The sequence below is a fragment of the Eumetopias jubatus genome, unplaced genomic scaffold, assembly GCF_037043125.1.
Source record: "Eumetopias jubatus isolate StellerSeaLion01/CBP00866 unplaced genomic scaffold, mEumJub1_p1.0 scaffold_10, whole genome shotgun sequence".
Classification (NCBI taxonomy): Eukaryota; Metazoa; Chordata; class Mammalia; order Carnivora; family Otariidae; genus Eumetopias; species Eumetopias jubatus.
The window spans coordinates 99833265-99853053 of NW_028274816.1; the positions used below are offsets into that span (position 1 = coordinate 99833265).

General features: G+C 60.1%; 1 protein-coding gene across 1 annotated transcript; it reads left to right on the top strand.

Moving 5' to 3' along the window:
• The first annotated feature begins 729 nt into the window (after positions 1–729).
• On the top strand, positions 730–18830 carry PLCD3 (phospholipase C delta 3). Its single transcript, XM_028092748.2, has 15 exons — positions 730–868; positions 9789–9950; positions 10061–10289; positions 10559–10688; positions 11577–11805; positions 12472–12673; positions 12856–13000; positions 13968–14120; positions 15222–15359; positions 15478–15628; positions 16449–16565; positions 17232–17398; positions 17657–17792; positions 17866–18015; positions 18206–18830. The coding sequence occupies exons 1-15, from the start codon at positions 730–732 to the stop codon at positions 18292–18294; spliced, it is 2337 nt and encodes a 778-aa protein (XP_027948549.2). The 3' UTR covers positions 18295–18830.
• The last annotated feature ends 959 nt before the right edge of the window (positions 18831–19789 follow it).

Sequence of the window (19789 nt, forward strand, 5' to 3'; positions counted from 1 at the left end):
AAGGCTTCCTACCCCCACCCATCCCTCCCCCCTCCCCCAACCCTCCACTTTGCGCTGCCCTCCCGCCTGGCTCAGCTCTCGGGGTTCTCTCGGCTTTCCAGGCCGGCCCGAGGACCCTTGGCCCAGCACGAGCCGCCCCGCAGACTCAGTCCCCTGTCTGGCTCCCTTCTGAGGCCTCACGCCAGGCCAGGGAAGGGAAAGATGGAGAGGGGTCCTGAGTCCGCCTCGAGTCAGGATCCAGAGAACGGAGTGTCTGTGGCAGAGGACAATCCTTGCCCCTCCGCCGGCCCCCCACCCCCCGAATAGAGGCTCGGGTCACCGGTGGAGCCGGGAGCCGAGGACCGCTTGAAGAACCGGGAGGCGGACTCGCGAGCGGCGGACGGACGCGGAGACTCGGGGGGGGGGGACGCGAGCCGGCCCCCTTCCCTTCCCACACCTCGCGGAGGACACACCTCCCGGCCTGGGGTCCCCCCCCGCCCCCCGCTCTCTGCCACCGCCTCGCACCTCCCCCGGCGCCGTCCTCGGCCCCGCCCCCCCGTCCCTCCTTCTCCCGACCTTGTCCCTCCCTCTCTCCCCGCTCCCGACACCACCTCTCCCCTACTCCCTCCCCGCGCCGCTAAGTTTCTCCGCTCGGGACCGCGCGCAGAGCCGGGGCCGGGCCGAAGCGGCGTCCCAGCTGCCTTGGCCCCGCGCGCAGACCCCCGGCCCGGCCCCGGCCCCCACCGAGCCATGCTGTGCGGCCGCTGGAGGAGCTGCCGCCGCCGGCCCGAGGAGCCCCCGGTGCCGGCCCAGGTCGCGACGCCGGTCGCTCTCGCGCCCCCGGACGGCGGCAGCAAGAGGCCCGGGCTGCGGGCGCTGAAGAAGATGGGTCAGTGACCGACGGGGGCGTGCGGGGTGGGCGCGGACTGCCCCGGGGGGCCGCCTGGGACGGCGGGGGTGTGCGGGCGAGCCGTCGTGGGCTTCCCGGGCTGCGAGGGTCGGAATGCCAGCACCGTTCCGTCTTGGGGGGGTCGCAGCTTCGGTCACCCGACGTTCCGGGGCCGAGCGAGGCGCGCCGGTGGCCTTCGCTTCCCACCAGGAGGCGCCCGCCGGGCGTGCTGGAGTGGGAGTTTGGGCGCCGGGCGAGGATCGGGGTCCCGGAGTACCTGGTGCATAGAGTGGGGGAGACAGTCTGGGGGTGTCCCTCACCCGCCTCCCCAGCACCCTGTGCCTTCCAGGGTCCGCGGGCGCCCCCGGGGCATCCTGGGTTCTTGGCCGCCCTTAGCGGGGCAGGGGAACTGGGGAAGAGGCCGGCCTCTCAAGCCAGCCCTCCAGCCCTGCAGCCCCCACAGGGGTTGCAGCAGCCACGCGGCACTGGTAGGACTGGTCGAACTGGTGAGAATACTGTCCTTGGAGTCAGAAAGGCAGAGTCTCAGGTTTGGGGGAAGTGACTGCAGGGAAGGAATGTACAGTGTGGCTCATTAGGCATCTCCCAGAGTCCGGCTGCACTGGGTGGTTACAGAGGTGGCATCACCCAGTCTTCCTCACTCTCCCGAGAGGTACCTGGTATAATTCCCATTTCACAGATGAGGAAACTGACTCAGAGAAGTCGAAGAATTTGTCAGTGGCCACCCAGCTAGTTAAGGGCAAGGGCTGAAATGGAGGCTGTGCGCAGCCACACTGCCGAAGGGACCGCTCAGAGCCTGGGCAAAGTGTGGCCAACTGGGAGTGGGGAATGTGTGCGAGTGTTGTAGAAAACGCACAGTGAAACTGAAATGGTGTGTTCGAACTGCTGTTGGTAAATAGTTAATGATGGAGAGGTGGGTGTGGGGCTGGGGGAACAGGGCAGGGTTGCCCAGGAGACCAGTGTGGATCTTGGGGCAGAATTCAGGGGACCGATTGCCAGTCTTGCCTTCTCTTTGTCACTGCCCCTCACCTTGTTCTTACTTCTACCTCCTGTCACTCATGCGATCTGAATTGACTGAGCTCTACGTTCTGAGCACTGAACCTGGCACTCTCCTTACAGAGACATAAGACACATGATCTCTGCCTTACCCTCCAATCATTCATGCATTCGGCAGACATCTATTGAGTGCCTATAGTATGCTCTGTCCTGGGATTCAGCAACAAATAAGACAGACACAGTTCTGGCCCTTTAGAGAGTGGAGGCATCAGCAAGGAGGTCAGACATTGAGGCAAAGAAACCACACTAGGAAGGGAGGGGACAAATTAGTTGCTGGGGAGCCGGCGAGGGCCCTGCCTGCACCCCAGAGCCAGAGGGAGACTGGAGCGAGGCGTGGGGGAGAGGCAGGTGGGGGCCAGATCCTCAAGGCCTCTCCTTATAGAGTTATGGATTTGCCCTGGGGGCAGCAGGAGCCCCAGAAGGTCTCAGGCAGGAGGAGGGAGGCAGGGCTCAGGCAGACTAGAAGCACATTGGATGAAGGCAGGGGTGAATCGAAGAGAACCATGGGAGGGAGGCTGAGGACGAAGGCAGGGGTGAATCAAAGAGAACCATGGGAAGGAGACTGAGGAATCGGTTGGTCAAGCTATGGTGGGGCTCAGACTTGGGCTGGAGCAACCGAGTTGCATTCTAGAACCACCTGGGAGGTGGACTGGGCTGGACTCTGCAGTTGGTGGGATCTGAAAGGTGTCTCTGGTGGGTGGCAGTGTCATTCTCTGGGTCTTGGGGAGAGGGGGATGGCTGTGGGGAGTTGAGGTGCCACCGAGACATCCGGGGCTGGTCACCGAGACATCCAGGGCTGGTCACCGAGACATCCGGGGCTGGTGTGGGGCCAGAGAAGCAGAAGCAGAGGTGGCGGATGCTGTGGGAGGGCTGGGGTGCTGCCCCCCCATACCCACCTGCTTCTTCATTCCACACACGTTTGCTTAGCCCTGTCATGTGTCGTGGCACTGTGCCAAGGGCTAGGGCCACGGAGATGAATATCACAGTACTTTGCCCTCGGGGAGCACACAGTTTAGTAGCAGGAGATACTCGCAGACAGGTAATTACAGCTGAGCCCAGGACTCAGCCTCACGGCATGAGTAATGCTGCACGGGGGCATCCCATCCTAGTGACATTGTCAGGACCTGTGTGGGTGGCAGAATGTCACCCGGGCTGTCCTCCCTTCCCACCGCTGCCCTGTCCTGCTGAGTGACTGCCGAGAAAGGAATGTCCAGTTTCTGGGGAATACCCCTTCCCCAGGCCTCACTGACTCCAGGAACAGGGTGGAGACACAATCCAGGTGTCCTGGGGCCCTGCCTGTCAGGCCATCAAGGCCAGGCCCACCACCCAGGGAGCTCCCACCGCCACAGCAGCCGTGGCTCCTCCCCAGATGGCTCTCAGGGCTGCCCCCTGTCACGGTCATGGCCACACCCCTTAGGCTAACAGACAACAGATTTTATTTCAGGTCAAGAGACTAGAGCAGGGAGTGGCTTGGAGGTCAAAGGTTCAGAGGGGCCAAAGGGAAAGAAAGGGCTTTTTGGGTCATCTTGAGGGGGAACTGGGATGATGCGAAGGAGGGAGGAACACCACCTCCTACCCCCCCCACCCCCCGGGGTTGCAGGCTTAGCTGTCCCCAGGAAGCCAGGGAATAGCTGGAGAGAGCTGGAGCTCAGGGAGCACCTGCGGAGCCAGACGGAGTGCTGAGCTTGCTGAGCTTGCTGAGCTTGCGTCTGGCGGGAACCTACTTAATCCTCGGCACCCCGGAGGAGAAGGTGCTGCTGCAGGCCTCACAGGGCAGATCAGCTGGCGGGGGTGAAGTCTCCAGCCCGAGGCCCACATGGCTAAGGAGGCAGCCGCCAAAGCCTAGGTTTCAAGGTTGGCTCTTTATTGCCAGAATTAATGAATACTAATTAACACCTTTATAACACTGAGCGAGGGCTTTTCACCTATTAACTCCTTTAATGCTCACAATTGTATGAGCTATGTGGTACCATAAGCCTCATCTTACAAATGAGAAACTGAGATTCGGAGAAGTTCAACGCTGGGAAGGAGCTGAGAGAGGATTTGAACCCAGGCGTCTGGCCCCAGGTCCAAACTCCTATCACAATGAGGGAGTGAGTGATCTGTGCCTGGACATGGCCCGCTACTCCTCTCCCCAACAGAGGCCCTGCCAGCCCCCAGACGTGTCCTCATAGGCTTACCACATAAAATACAGGATGCCCCGTTAAACGTGAGTTTCAAATAAACAACAGATCATTTGGGACAAACTCATACTAAAACATTACTTGTTGTTTATCCGAAATGTGAATTTAACTGGGCATCCCGAATTTTATCTGACAGCCCTATCTCCCCAGAGCCCCTGTCTGTGCCCGCGCCCCTCATGCTCCGCCCTTGCCGCTAATCCTCCCAGTGAGCAGAGCTCTGAGTGGGCAGAATCCCGTTCCCTCTCTTTCCCGGCCCGCACGCATCCACCAAGTGCCACGGGGGCCAGAGGGCTCTCCCTATGGCCTGCCCAGGATGTCTCCTGGAGGGTGAGTGGGGCTGCCGTGTGTGGAGTTGGCAGGTGGGGGTCCTGGCAGGTGCCTGGCCTGGTGGGAGGGAGAGTTGGGCGGCCGTGCTGGCTAAGCCGGGGCATGCCAGGCAGGACTAGGGGGCTGGCCCTGTCATGCCGTGTGGCCTCCCTCCCCTCTCCTCCTTCTTCGGCTCTGGGGAGGCCCCCTCCTACGACCTCTGCCCCCCAGATCGGCTTTCATGCCTGTTCTGGCCCTGCCCGGAAGGGTGCCGCCACCGTCGGTGGCACTGTGTCTGGCCAGGGACAGGGGAGGCACCGCCTGCCTTTTCTGACTGTGTTGACTCTCCCAGGAATGTTATGGACTCTGGCGCTGAGCTCCACTGGTCCCTGGCGCTGGGTGTGGCAGCCAGTCCCGGCGGGGGGACAGCCTTGGTACCTGAAGAGCTGGGGCTGCCTGCTGGCCAGAGAATTAGGCTGGGAAGAGGTCTGGGACCCCTCACCATCGTGTGTTCCCTCCCAGAAGCATTAGGAAAAGCTTCTCTTCCTCTCCTCCCCCACTTGGCATGAAGCTGTATGCTGTTGCTATTCGCTGCATTCTCACATTCCTGCTGGAGCCCCGGGTGCCCTTCCTGAGTGTGCAGAGCACGCTCACACACCAGCGCACACACCCTATATGCACACACACCCCCCTACACACCCCCCTTGCTCGAGGCCTACCACTTTCACGCCCTGCTGCCTACGTATTACCCCTCTTGTCTACACTCGCTGTATCCCCATAGCACACCCTCACCCCCACCGATGGCCAGCTCTGGCCTCTGCCCACCACCGCACGGCCACGGCCCCTGCGTCCTTCCTGGGCTTGGGTGACCCACACTATTGTGGGCGCACACAGCTTGCCCTCTCATAATTCCAGTGGCCCGTCTACGAAAACGGGCCGGGGGTGGGGGGTGGGTGGGTTGAGGATCAGGGATGGACCTGGCCTCCCCATGGCCCTTCCAGGTCTGCCACTGAAAACAGCCTCCTGCCCCCGGCCTTGGCCACTGACACAGAACTGCTCAGGCCTCAGACCACACACAGACCAAACCGCCCAGGCTGAAGGTGATAGTCGGGAAACCGGGCTGTCCATTCCTCACCTCCCCCTGGCCCGTCTCTGGGGGCTGAGATAAGCAGTTGGCCCAGAGAAGGTGTCTGAGCCCCAGCTGACAACACTGAACTGGGCTGAAGAAGGGCGCAGCTGGAGACCATGAGACGGGGGAGGACAGATGTGCGGGAGTACCTGCGCCCCCTCCTCCCCCCCCCCCGGCCCCCGCCTCACTTTATTATGATTTAGTGAGTGCCCACTGCGGGCCAGGCCCTAAACTGAGCGCACCTGCGCGTTAGCTCATTCGAGGTTAAGGCACCCCCAACTCTCAATGCATTCTGGATCCACCACCTACAGACTCGGGACCCTGGATACGTTAGCTGCTCTGTACCTCTTGAATAGCTTTACTGAGATATGAGTTCACATATCATACAGTTCACCCATTTAAAGCATACAGTGGTTTCTGGCCTATTACGTTACTAATTTTTTAAGTCGTGGTAAAAAATATATATATATCATAAAATTGACCATTTTCACCATTTAGAAGTGGCTAATTGAGTGGCATTAATTACACGCACAGTGTTAGGCATTCATAATGTTGTGCTAGTTCCAAAACTTTTCCATTACCCTAAACAAACAAAAACCCCTCTGTAGCCATTAACCAGTAATTTCCCCCTTCCTCCCTTCCCGTAGGCCCTGGTAACTTCTAATTATATTCTGTCCCTGAATTTTTTTTATTGAGGTGTATGGGACATATAATTGGTCCCGATGAATTTGACTATAGACGCCGCATATAAATGGAATCATACAATTATCTATCCTTTTATGACTGGCTTATTTCACTTAGCATAATGCTGTCAAGGTTCATCCATGTAGACTAGACCAGATGTCCCTCCTCTTTACGGCTGAATAATATTCCACGGTATGTCTGTACCCGCTTTTGCTTCTCCATTCATCTGTTGATGGACATTTGGGTGGTTTCTATCTTTTGCCTATTGTTCATCATTTTTACTGCTGCTGTTTCATGATTGTTCCCCCTCTGTTCAGTCAAGGTGGCCATGGCACTGGCCCAGCCCAGCTCCACGTTCAAGGCTGGGATGTTTAGATAGATAACCCACTGGAAGCACAGGAGGCAGGAAACTTGTACACCTGCTCCAAGCAGGTAGGAATGAGGTTGAGGAAGCATCTGTGGGTTTGGGCCCTGGCGGGACCTATAAATGTTGACTGGGTGCCTGGGCAGAGAGCCAGGTGCCTCCCAGCACCACTGCCTAAGGCCTGGGCCCTCCTCCTGGCCTCACCCCCTTACCTCTGTTGATCCTGCCCTTCCTGTCTGGAACCGCAATCCCTTCGCTACCCCAGGGCTCAGAAGCTGAAGCAATGGGGAAATAGTGTCACCTGCCCAGGCAGGGACTCAGCACCTGGCTCAGCCTGGCATTGAACTCTGGCTTTTCCAATGGATACGTGTTTGGGAGGCAATGTGGTCCGAGAAGCAGGGAGATCCAGAGGCCAGTGCCAGCTGGGCGGGCAGACTGGGATGTCACCCTTTCCCCCAACAGGCTCCTGGGGAGCTGAGGATGAGGGCCAGGGGCAGGGGCCCCCTCAACATGGGAACCTATTCCAGCGGAGGGCTGATCAGAAGTTCAGGCTCCCTGTCTCGATGTCCTGTTTGCAGAATCCTCTGGACAAAGCAGGCCCTCGGTGACTCACCTCCATTTCCGGCCTTAGTCATTCACTAGCCCCCCTTCTCCCCGCACCCTCCCCAACTATGGGCTTGGCATCTGAGGGCTGGCAGGGTCAGGGGAGGTGGCCCCAGGCTCTGCCTGGTTGTCACGGGAACAGGGAGTTCCTTTCCCACAGCTGAGGAGGTAGAGGAGGGCTGTGCTCAGTTGTGGCCGCACTACAGGTTTCCCAAATGTCCTGCCCCCCAACCCATTGCTTCTCAGGCTGAGGAAATTCAGAAGTTGCCCAGATGTGAGTGCGGAGGGCTGAGGGTCTGGTGAGTCTCTTGGCCTGGTGTGTGCCACGTTCTAGCTCTTTGTCTGGAAAGAGGAGGGTTCCACCTCCCCTTCCTAGCTAGGGGGCACTGAATGGGCACTGACCCAGGAGGCCGGTCTGAATCCTGAGAGACCCTTTGGAGCCATTAAAGCCACAGGCTAGCCTCCAGGGGGACCATAGGCTCCTCTGGATGGCAGGTTTCTCCTCCTGGCCCTGAGGCCCTGATTTTCAATCACAGTCACCCTCAAAGTCACAGGGGAGATTTTTAAACATCGATACCCAAGTCCCAACCCACACCTGCCAGACAAGAACGTCTGTGCTGTGATTGGAATCACTCCTCCAGGTGATTCCGATCACAGCCTGGGTTCAGAAACCCTGACCCCCAAGGAAAGGACAGATAAGGTAGCGCTGGGGGTGGAATGCACTTAGTTCCCGAGTTGTCGGTACATCTGCCGACATGGCTCGTCCTCCCCTTTCAGAAAACCCTGGCTGTGAACCTGGCTCTGGGATGAGCACTGAGGTGTGGATATAAGACTTTGTCCCTGTCCTTGGGTTTATTAAAGTTTGCTGAAATTACAATTTGGGTGGGATGTTTTAGTTAAATTAGAAAGTGCTGTTGGTGATCAGGGAGGGAGAATGCCCATTTGAGGACAAATCAAGGAAGGCTTCCTGGAGGAGATGGTGTGTGAGCTGGTCCTTGAAGGAGTCCTGTGTGAGGAAGAGAGACAAGAAGGATCCTACAAAGGCCCCCAGAGAGAGTGAGAGAAGGCCCAGGGACTTCGGCTTGGTTTCAGAGGTCAGAGTTCACAACAAACAGGGGCCTTGGGGCCCCAAAGGCCTAACGTCAAACCCAGTACTGGGGGCTTGTTAAAATAAAGGGAGGAAGAGACACCCACTGTCCTGTTTCATTTGGCTCACACAGTGGTGTTTTAGGGGGTTTTTGTTTCAATTTGATTTAGTTGCCAACGTTGAAAAGTCCGGAGGCTTCACATACAACTCCAGCTTCCTGTTCTCTGGAAACTCTGGGCCCTCATCCACTCCTAGCTGCGCTCCTCCTTCCAAAGGGCATGGACCCTCCAGTTTGCCGGGTTCCCACTCTTTCTGGCTCGTAAACCTTTGGTACTGACCTGTAACTCGACAAACGAGAGCAGGACGTGGCACCCCCAGGACGGGCGGGGTCTTCCCTGAAGTTCCGACTTTGCCGCGGGTGCTCCTGCCGGCTTCACAGCGTGCATGGCGAACACAGGGCCCAGAGCAGTCACGGGTTCCTGTCACCAAGGCTGTGTAACTCAGAAGTGCCAGGGTTGGGATTTGCCTCCCCGGGCCCCTGAATTTAAATTCTGCACCACCCCCACCCCCACCACGATAGCAAGGACAAGGGACAGAGTTCAGTGTAGTGGCCACGGGTAAATGTGCTGGAGCCTGACCTCCAGGGTTTGAAGCCTGCTTCCACCACTTTGTAGCCATTGGCATTCTGGCAAGTTCCTTAAGCTTCTCTGTACTCGTTTTCTCGTGTGTGAATTCATGAGTAGGGCCTGGCATGCGGTAGATGTTTTGTGAGCATTTCTTCTCACTGAGGAAGGTGGACACTGCGGAGAGCACAGGTGGGGTGAGGTGGGATTGTGACAATGGCCGGGCACGGGGGCGGGCTCAGTGTCACCGGAGACCTCGCTTTCAGCGGGACACAAAGAGGACACCTGGACATCAGCCCCCGGCTGGCCTTGGCAGGGCTGGTCCTGCAGTCCTTGGCCTGTGACCCTGGAGCCCAAGTGGCCTCTGCTGTCCTCCCTTGTCTTGGGGAACGCAGAGGCGAGGAGCTTGGATTGCAGCAAGAGAGATTTAGGTTAGATAGTGAGATACCTTCTTGATGTCAGGGTTTCGCCTCAAGGGAAAAGGCTGTTGGTGGCAGACTCTGGTCTTGAAGTCTGAAGACCGGGATGGAAGGGAGTGGCAGAGGGTGACCTTTAGGGAGGCCCAAGTCCCAGGCGCCACCTGAGGGACTGCTTTGCTCTAAGGGCCTCTGGAGGCAGTTGCTTGACCGAGACAGGAGGTACTGGTGCTCTCCCCCCCCAGGGGGGCTTGGGTGGTACACACCAAGCGTGGCCTTGGGGGCTCAGGAGCCTAAGGCCAAATCCAGTACTGGGGACGTGTTACGCTCTAGGAGAGGACGAGTGGCCGGTGAGGGCTCGCAAGGCTGGGAGGAAGGTGGAGGGAGCGAGGGGCAAGGCCTGGGCCCCCCCCCCAACGCCCTCCGGCCTCTGCCCCCCCCGCCCCCGCAGGCCTGACGGAGGACGAGGACGTGCGCGCCATGCTGCGGGGCTCCCGGCTCTGCAAGATCCGCTCGCGGACGTGGCACAAGGAGCGGCTGTACCGGCTGCAGGAGGACGGCCTGAGCGTGTGGTTCCAGCGGCGCATCCCGCGCGCGCCGTCGCAGCACATCTGTGAGCCGGGGCGGCGGGCGCGGGGCGGGCTGTGGGGACAGCGGCCCCGGGGACAGCGGCCCTGACACGGCCGCGCGTGCCCCGTCCCTCCCCCGCCCCCCCCCCCGCAGTCTTCGTGCAGCACATCGAGGCCGTCCGCGAGGGCCACCAGTCCGAGGGCCTGCGGCGCTTCGGGGGCGCCTTCCCGCCGGCGCGCTGCCTCACCATCGCCTTCAAGGGCCGCCGCAAGAACTTGGACCTGGCGGCGGCCACGGCCGAGGAGGCGCAGCGCTGGGTGCGTGGCCTGGCCAAGCTGCGCGCGCGCCTCGACGCCATGAGCCAGCGCGAGCGCCTCGACCAATATCCTGCCCGGGTGGTAGGGTGGCAGGGAGAGAGGACCCGTCCCCTGGGACCCGCGGGCGGAGCCAGAGCCCCTGGTCTTCAGAACAGAGGGTGACCACGCGGCCTCCGGTCCCTGGGGAGCCCGGTCTCCGCCCCGTGGAGGCCGCGGGCAGAGGGGAAGTACAGCCCCTAGACCCAGGCGGCGGGGGCGTCCCTGGCAGTCACCTGTGTGGGGTGGGGGGGCGGCGGTGCCCAGGCTGTCGCTGGTATTTCCTGAGCGCCCACACCTGGATCCACGCCTACCTGCACCGGGCTGACTCGGACCAGGACAGTAAGATGAGCTTCAAGGAGATCAAGAGCCTGCTCAGAATGGTCAACGTGGACATGAATGACATGTATGCCTACCGCCTCTTCAAGGTGGGCACCTGCCCCCACTCCCACCTCTGAGGCACCCGCGTCCCGCGCCCCCAGCCTTTGTGCACAGAGCGGCCTCTCCCTGCGGAGAGGCCACATCTGGGCCTAGTTGGCCTTTTGCACCCCCCTGAGGGCGCTGGGCCAGGATGGGCGTGCTTTCCTCATCCTCAGGCAGAGCCCAGGGATGGGGAGGACCCCCCCGCAGCCCCAGAGTGAGCAGCAAAGCTGTGACCGTGCAGGGCTTACACGTGGGCGTGCAGGCAGGAGTCGGCTCCCGGGCTCCCGTGCACTCCCTCCTCCACTAGGACACACGGGGCGCCTCCCCGCGTGACCGGATACACCCCACACGTGGGAGCACTGACGGGGGTGCACGGGGGTGAACTCGGCATCGGCGGCTGGGCCAGAGCACACGGCAGACGCCCGTGTGGGTGGTGACTGACCCACCTGAGACACGGCAAGACACGGGAGCCATGGCGCCGGTCCACCTGGGCCCACAGCTCCACGGGATTCAGTTATTTGTGGCTCACTGACCCTGGGTGTGGATTTGGGGACGGAAGGACGGCCCTGCACACACACAGGAGGAGGGATTATGGCCAGTCCCGCCCCCGGGGTCACTGCTTTTCCTCCCATATCTTGATTTTGGAGGGTAGGTCATGGTGCAGGGGGACAGGCACTAAAGCCAAGAGACCTTCCTTAGAATCCCAGCCCTGCAGCGTACCAGCTGTGTGAGCTTGTGTGACACCCAGATCCTCCTCGCTAGCACCCAGTTTTTCTGCCTGGGGGCTGGGGGACCCCCGGCTGCCCGGCATGGTCGATGACGGATCCGTCGGTGCGGGCCGGCTTTCCCAGGGTGTGCTCCCCCTTTGAGCTGCCCCGCGCCCTGCCTTCCAGGAGTGCGACCACTCCAACAATGAGCGGCTGGAGGGGGCTGAGATTGAGGAGTTTCTGCGGCGGTTGCTGAAACGGCCCGAGCTGGAGGACATCTTCCATCAGTACTCGGGCGAGGACCGTGTGCTGAGCGCCCCGGAGCTGCTGGAGTTCCTGAAGGACCAGGGCGAGGATACCGCCACCCTGGCCCATGCCCAGAAGCTCATCCACACCTATGAGCTCAACGAGACAGGTCGGGGTCTGATAGACGGGTTAGGGTCAACACGGCCCTGTCTCAGCATCTGACAGGTCCGGGGGCTTCTAGCTAAGTGGGCTCTACGATTATTGGCTGTGGGGGCCATCTTGGGCAGGTTACCTTGCCTCTCGGAGACTCAGCCGCCACATCTGTGACATGGATTTAGTAGTGCACCTGCCTCATAGGGTTTGGCTGAAGATTAAATGGCATGACTTATGGGGGCGCCTGGCTGGCTCAGGTGATAGAGCGTGCGATTCTTGATCTTGGGGTCATGAGTTCGAACCCCACGTTGGGTGTAGAGATTACTTTAAACAAACTAAATGGCGGGGCGCCTGGGTGGCTCAGTTGTTAAGCGTCTGCCTTCGGCTCAGGTCATGATCCTGGAGTCCCAGGATCGAGCCCCCAATGGGGCTCCCTGCTCGGCAGGAAGCCTGCTTCTCCCTCTCCCACGCCCCCTGCTTGTGTTCCCTCTCTCGCTGTCTCTCTGTCAAATAAATAAATAAAATCTTAAAAAAAAAAAAAGCCTAAATGGCCTAACTTATGTAGAGTCCAGTCAGTAGCTAGGTGCTCATTATTACTAAGCTGAGTGAGCTTTGGGGGCCTGTGGGGCCAGACATGGGGATCCTCCCGGTGGCCTGACACTCTCTTCTGCCTGTCCTGCAGCCAAGCAGCATGAGCTGATGACACTGGATGGCTTCATGATGTACCTGTTGTCACCCGAAGGGGCTGCTCTGGACCCGGCCCACACATGCGTGTTCCAGGACATGGACCAGCCCCTCTCCCACTACTTCATCTCCTCCTCACACAACACCTATCTGACCGACTCTCAGATCGGGGGGCTCAGCAGCACCGAGGCCTATGTCAGGTACCCTAGCGGGGGATGGTTGGGGTGAACACATCTGGGAACCCAGCTTGGGAATGCCATGGGGCTCAAATCTTACTGTGGGCTTTATGAGCGGGGTGGGGCGGCAACCTGGCTCAGCCTGGCCATTGCTCTGTTCCGGGGCTCCCGCATGACCCCTCCGCCACCCATCTGTCTATCCGCAGGGCTTTTGCCCAGGGATGTCGCTGTGTGGAGCTGGACTGCTGGGAGGGGCCAGGAGGGGAACCCATCATCTATCACGGCCACACCCTCACTTCCAAGATCCTCTTCCGAGACGTGGTCCAGACCGTGCGCGACCACGCCTTCACTGTGAGCTCCCAGGACCCCCATGCCCAGCCCCAGAGCCTCCCCAGTGACCCCAGCGTCCTCTGTCCTTCCAGAAGAAACCGCCCTGCCCAGAGAATCGCTCACTCACCAAGTGCTGCTGGGACAACTGGCCAAAGGGGTAGAAGAAAGCTGAGTGAGAGGCTCCCTTCCTCTACCCTGATGTTTAGTAATTGCAGTAAAATCACAAAATGTCCAGAAGAAAACCTTGCGGGTAGGGAAGGACATTTTAATCATGACTCCCAAGGAGAAAGCCATGAAAGAGAAGTCTGCATAAAATTGCGACTTCTGTCAAGCTATACGCAAATCTTACCCTCAAAAATTGGTGGGCTTGGGGGCACCAGGCTGGCTCAGTCAGGAGAGTGTGCGACTCTTGATCTTGGAGTCGTGAGTTCGAGCCACACACTGGGTGTAGAGATTACTAAAAAAAAAATAAATAAATAAGCTTTTTTTTTTAAAGATTTTATTTATTTATTCATGAGAGACAGAGAGAGACAGAGAGAGAGAGGCAGAGGGAGAAGCAGGCTCCCAAGGAGTAGGGAGCCTGATGCGGGACTCGATCCCAGGACCCCGGGATCATGACCTGAGCCGAAGGCAGACGCTTAACCATCTGAGCCACCCAGGCGCCCTAAATAAATAACCTTTAAAAAATTATGGGCTGGGGGGAGTGTGTAACATAAACAACATGGCCAATGTCATTAACATATAAAGGGCATTTATACAACAAAACCACTCCTGCAGCTGCCCTCAGCTTCCCAGACATTCCACCCTTTCCCTGAGACCCCAGATCTGACCTCTGTCCCCCCAAAAACACACTGGCCCCGTTCCACCTACTCAGCCCCCCCAGAATGCCTTTGCCTGCCTGTCCTGAAGGGGGTTGGGGGCCAGGTGTAATGGGGGTCCTGGGAGGGGGAGGGGGAGGTGGCTCTGAGTTGCTGCCCCTCCCCCCCAGCTGTCGCCATACCCTGTCATCCTGTCCCTGGAGAACCACTGTGGGCTGGAGCAGCAGGCTGTCATGGCCCACCACCTTCGCACCATCCTGGGAGACGCGCTGGTGACAGAAGCGCTGGATGCCCAGAACCTGGAAGAACTGCCATCCCCAGAGGTAATGAATGCCCCCGGACTCTCAGCCCGGGTGGGGGAGGACCCGGCTGTGGTCCACCATCCACCCCCGCGATGCCACCTCCGCAGGTCGAGACCCCACACCTCTCTCTGCCTCAACCTCCCCGAGTTCCTCTGACATCTGCCACCCCACGGTCTCGTCACTCTCCTACCCGCCAGTCTTGACTAGACCCACCCTGCCCTATTCAGGGCCTTCCGTGCCCCCCCCACCCCACTTCGCTGCCCTGCCTAGAGAGTCCCTGCAACCTCAGCCACGGCCACCTCCGAGGCCTAGAGTGGCGCGTGCTCTCTACCTGAAGCTCCCTTCCCAGCCGAGCGCCACCTGCTTGGAATTTTCGCTCAGCGTAAACAACCCCTTCCTGTGATCTGAGGAAATTCCCTAGCTCTCTGGCCTGGGGTGGTTCTTCCTCCCAAACGCCAGAACATTTTATCTGCCTCCTCGGGACATTTGTGTTTTTCCGGCTCCTTAAGAAAACTCTCCTCCTACTCTCAATCCAAATATGCAGAGAATGTTGATTCACCTGTGTGTGTGTGTGTGTGTGTGTGTGTGTGTGTGTGTGTGTGATTTGATTTTTTTATTAGCATGAAACAAACACGGTTAAAAAAAATCGAGCTGTACAAAAGTGTATACAATGAAAAGCGGTTTTTGTTTGCCCTCGTTCTATTTCACAGGAAGTAACCATCTTTAAGTTTCTTGTGCGTCTTTCCAGAATTTTCCCGTGCGTCTATACCTAAGTGCAGAACTGTCCTCTCTTTCAAATGTTACACAAGGAAGCTCATGGGATTACATGTTCTACAGTCACTTTTGTCACGGGAGATCTTTTGGGAAGCGGGCTCCTTCTCTTCCGGTCCCAAGCTGCGTCATTCATTGGAAAGGCTACCGTGTCGTATTCTTGTCAGGAGGGACCTCCCTCGCCAGTCCCCCTGTTGGTGGCTCTGTGTGTTGTTTCCCATTTTTTCCTGCTAGAAGCATCCCTCATCTTGGTGTGGCCTTTCCTGCGCCCCCGGGTCAGCCCCTCACGTAGCGGTGGTTGTGTGACTGATGGGCGAGAGGGCATAATCTCTCCACGTGGGGTCCCTACAGCAGCTGAAGGGCCGGGTCCTGGTGAAGGGGAAGAAGCTGTCAGCCGCTCGCGGCGAGGATGGTCGAATGCTGTCCGACCAGGAGGAGGAAGAGGAAGAGGAAGAAGAGGAGGCGGAGGCCGCAGAACAGAGGCGGCGGGTGAGTGGGACGGCGGGCGCCCGGCTGGGGCAGGGAGCAGCTGCTTGGGGAGGGGAGGGGGAGCCAGGAGGACAGAGGCGCAGGAGCCGGTAGACCCCCTCTGAGGCTCATCTCCCAGGCCAAGCAGATCTCCCCCGAGCTGTCGGCCCTGGCCGTGTACTGCTGTGCCACCCGCCTGCAGACCCTGCGCCCCAACCGGGTGCCGCCCCAGCCCTGCCAGGTCAGCTCCCTCAACGAGCGCAAGGCCAAGAAGCTCATCCGAGAGGCAGGTAGGAGCTGGGACATCGGTTGTCTGGGGGCCGGAGGCGCCGTGGAGGCCGGCAGGCTCCTGGTGGCGCGGGGTGGGGGGGGGCAGTCCTGAAGTTGGTCTGGAAAGGAGACTTAAGAGGACTTCAGCGCCAGTGAGGGGGTCAGGAGGTCCCCAGTTCGGGGCTCAGGGAATGAGCGCCTGGCACCTGCCCGGCACCGGGCCGGCATGGGTGGAAGGAAGAGGGTCCAGGGAGGAGGGAGGCTGCTGCCTGCCTTCGCCGGACTCAAGCCTAGTGTCAGCGCCAGACATGGGTGGGAGTGCCGGTGCAGGGTGACCAGGGGGCTGTGGCAGGGACAGGGGGAGCCGGGCAGAGGGCGTGAGGTCAGGGAAGGACTCTGGAGCAGGGGAGGCGTGCCGGGACCCCAGACCAAAGGATGGGGTGGAAGGGGCCAGGTGAAGAAGGGGAGGGGCTTCCAGGCTGGAGGAGCAGGTTGGACGAAGGCCTGGAGGACCCACAGCGCTGCTGGAGGAGTGCATGGGGAGGCGGGATTAGAGCCGGATGTCAGCCTGGGGCCCCGTGTTCCAGGCATTGAGGTGGGGGCAGGATGCGGGGGGGTTGGGGCTGGGGTGCAGGGCCGGGGTGTGGAAGGGGGTCCTTGGCCCTCTCTGGGCTTCAGTAGCCTTGTCTGGGAGGTCCTCTCAGCCCTGGGGTAGGCGGACCTGGGGCCGCGGGAGTTCAGCCTCTGTTCCCAGCTTGTCCCTGCAGCTGGGACAGAGGGAGTTACAGGCCCTGGCACTGCGTGAGGGGCCATCAGAGTCCTGCCCCAACTCTCCCTCAGGGAACAGCTTCGTCAGGCACAATGCCCGCCACCTGACCCGCGTCTACCCACTGGGGCTGCGGATGAACTCGGCCAACTACAGCCCCCAGGAGATGTGGAACTCAGGTTGTCAGCTGGGTGAGTGGGGGCAGCAGTAGGGACCGGGGGGCAGGGCGCTGCCGTGGGGGGCGGCCTCCAGGGAGCCATGAGAGCCCCGGGCAGGGGTAGGGCCAGACAGCTTTCCAGAAGGTGGAAAGAGGTGTTTTCTTGGTCATAACAATGATTAAAATAATGGTCAGGAAATTAGGTGGGAAAACAAATCAGACTCATTTCTTCCTGACAGTGTAAAAGTCTCACATTTTTTATGAAGACAAAAGTTCAAAATCTCTACTCCCATGTGCCCCCCGACACACACACACACACACACACACACACACACACACACACACACACACACACACACACACACACACACACACACCCCTGGCAGTCCCACGGAATCAACAGACAGGAGTGGGCTCTGGAGGGATGCTGAGCCCCAACAAAGGAGCAAAGGAGGGGAATACGGTCCCCTTGAGCGCAGATATGGAGACCGCAGGCTTCCTCGGACGCCACTCTGGCCTGGGCCTATGCCCAGCCCCACCCTATACCAGGGATAAAGTGTAGGTGACAATGGGGGCTGGGTCCCTTGGCTGCCGTGATGCACCCCCTAAGCCCCGGTGGGGGTGGGCAGTGAGACCCCGAAATGGAGCGGTGAGAGGAGGGACACTAAGAGCCCCTGCCCTGACCCCGCTATGTCCACAGTGGCCTTGAACTTCCAGACACCAGGCTACGAGATGGACCTCAATGCCGGGCGCTTTCTCGTCAACGGGCGGTGCGGCTACATCCTGAAGCCCGCCCGCCTGCGGCAGCCCGACACAACCTTTGACCCCGAGTGCCCTGGACCCCCCAGAACTACTCTCACCATCCAGGTCAGCAGCCTGGACCAGGCCGTACCCCGGGGTCACAGCTAGCTCCGGAGGGGTCCTAGCCGGCAGGGCGCCAGCCTTTGGTTCCAGACGGTGGAGGCCTGGGGACGGCTTGGGGTGAGGGCAGTCTGACTCTCGCTCCTCATGCGGGCAGGGTCCGGGTGAGTGCTGAGGGCAAGGGGCTTCCTGCCCTAACCGAGGGGACAGGCAGCCGCGGGCCCGAGCAGGGGCCAGAGCGAAGCTCCCCTTCGTCCCCTGCAGGTGCTGACGGCGCAGCAGCTGCCCAAGCTGAACACTGAGAAGCCAAACTCCATCGTGGACCCCCTGGTGCGTGTTGAGATCCATGGGGTGCCCGCAGACTGTGCTCGAAAGGAGACCAACTACGTGCTCAACAACGGTGGGTGGGCGTGCTGGTGGCAGGAGCGTGGGCCTGGGGGCCGGCTGGCTCCTGACTCATGCCTCCGCCCTAGGCTTCAACCCCCGCTGGGGGCAGACCCTGCAGTTCCAGTTGCGGGCTCCAGAGCTGGTGCTGGTCCGGTTCGTGGTGGAAGATTACGACACCACCTCCCCCAATGACTTTGTGGGCCAGTTTACACTGCCTCTCAGCAGCCTGAAGCAAGGTTGGCGGGGACGGAGAGGGATGGGGGGGATCTGGGCCTCCAAGACCCTATTCACCTGGGCTTTGCGTGTCCTCTGAGAGCTTGCCCTGAGCCCAGGCGTGGGAGGTGGTTTGCGCCCCCGCGGTCCTGGCCCTGCTGGCTGGCGGGGGGGAGGGGCAGAGAGCCTGACACGTGGCTACGCTCCCCACAGGGTACCGCCACATCCACCTGCTTTCCAAGGACGGGGCCTCACTGTCGCCAGCCACGCTCTTCGTCCACATCCACATCCAGCACTTCTGAGGGGTTCTTCGGGTGCCAGTGTGCATCCCGTGGCAGAGGCCGTCTCCTCCTCTGGAGTGGAAGGGTGGAGGGGTGGAGGGAGGCCCAGGCCCTCCAGCCTGCTCGCTTTGCCCACTCCACTCTGGTCTCAACGGGGTGCTGGGGGCTGCTTTGGTCCCTCCTAAGAACAGGCCATTGCTCTTCTCCCTATGACCCTGGAGCCTTGAGATGCCCCCAATGCCTCGGATTCTTGGCCTACTCCCTCGTGGCTCATGAAGAGCCAGGCCTGTTGCTGCCAGATTTGGGGAGAACATGTGAGCCTTCAGCTCTTCTCTGCCCCCCAGGGGGGCCCATCCCAGCCTCCTTCCCCCAAAGTAGTCCAGCCCCCTCCTTGCCTCCACCCCACCCCAGGCATTAGCCACCCCCCAAGGCCCTTCCCGCTCCAGGCTTTCCTGGGCTCCTCCCTGCTGCTCTTGAACTTGAGCTCCCTTTCCGAGGAAGCCTGGGAGTAGATTTTAACTTGTGTCATAGAAGGGCCCGGGGAGAGGACAGTAAAACAAAACTATCGATTTTAAAAGATAAAGAAGCCAGTTTATTTTACTACTGCCGTACCGGAGCACTTCTGGGAGCCGGTGGGGGTGGGACGGGCAGAGGAGAGGCCCCAGCTCAAAATAGCCTGTCCCCTCCTCTTGGCTTAGACTTGCTTCCAGCACCATGAGACTGTGGGGACACCAAGTCACAAGCTCCCCCTGCCCCCTCACCATGAAGGGCCTTGAATGGGGAGGGAGCAGGTGGCCGGGGGGGGGGGGCGGTGTGGGCTTCTGCCAGGAAGAACTGTTATGTCCTAAAAGGGGACAGCGTCAGGACTCTGAGGGACCTCACACAGACCCCCGCTTTCTGGGTTCAGCTGCATTTAAGGCCCCCGTGTGTTCAGTAGATGAGTCCAAGACTTGGGGCTCTCCTTCCACCAGGGATAAAGGCCTGGAAACGAGCCCACCACTCCAGGCTGCCTGGAGCAGCTGGGAGAGTGTGCCGAGACACCAGAGGGCAGAGTCCAGAGAAGACCTGCCAGAAGGGAGACTTTCCGGGCTTCAGTGTGGAGGCCTGGCATTTTGGGTTCCATCAGGCAAAAGCACAAACACTGAACCAGCGCAGAGCTTGAGGACAGTTTCCGGCTTGGGAATGGCACCCGGGCTAGGGCTTGAATGGGCCCCACGGAACCCAGGGCCGGGCCATCTCACCCTCCTGCAACCCACGACCCGATGCAGGACGTGAGCGCCTCCCCCTGCTCTCCGTGCCTGCTGAGAGTGGCGTTTGGTTCTGATGAATCCGTGTGTCTCAAGGAGGATGCTCACACTCTGAAGGGGCTCGGAAGCCTCCTGATGCAGGAACCGCAAAGGCCGGGGCCAGGCAGCCCGACACCTGGTTCTCAGGGCCGTCAGGAGGCCGGGCAGCCAGACCGCAGGCCTGAAGAGGGAGGCCCTGAGGAGGGAGGCACGGCAAGGCCGAGTCCAGT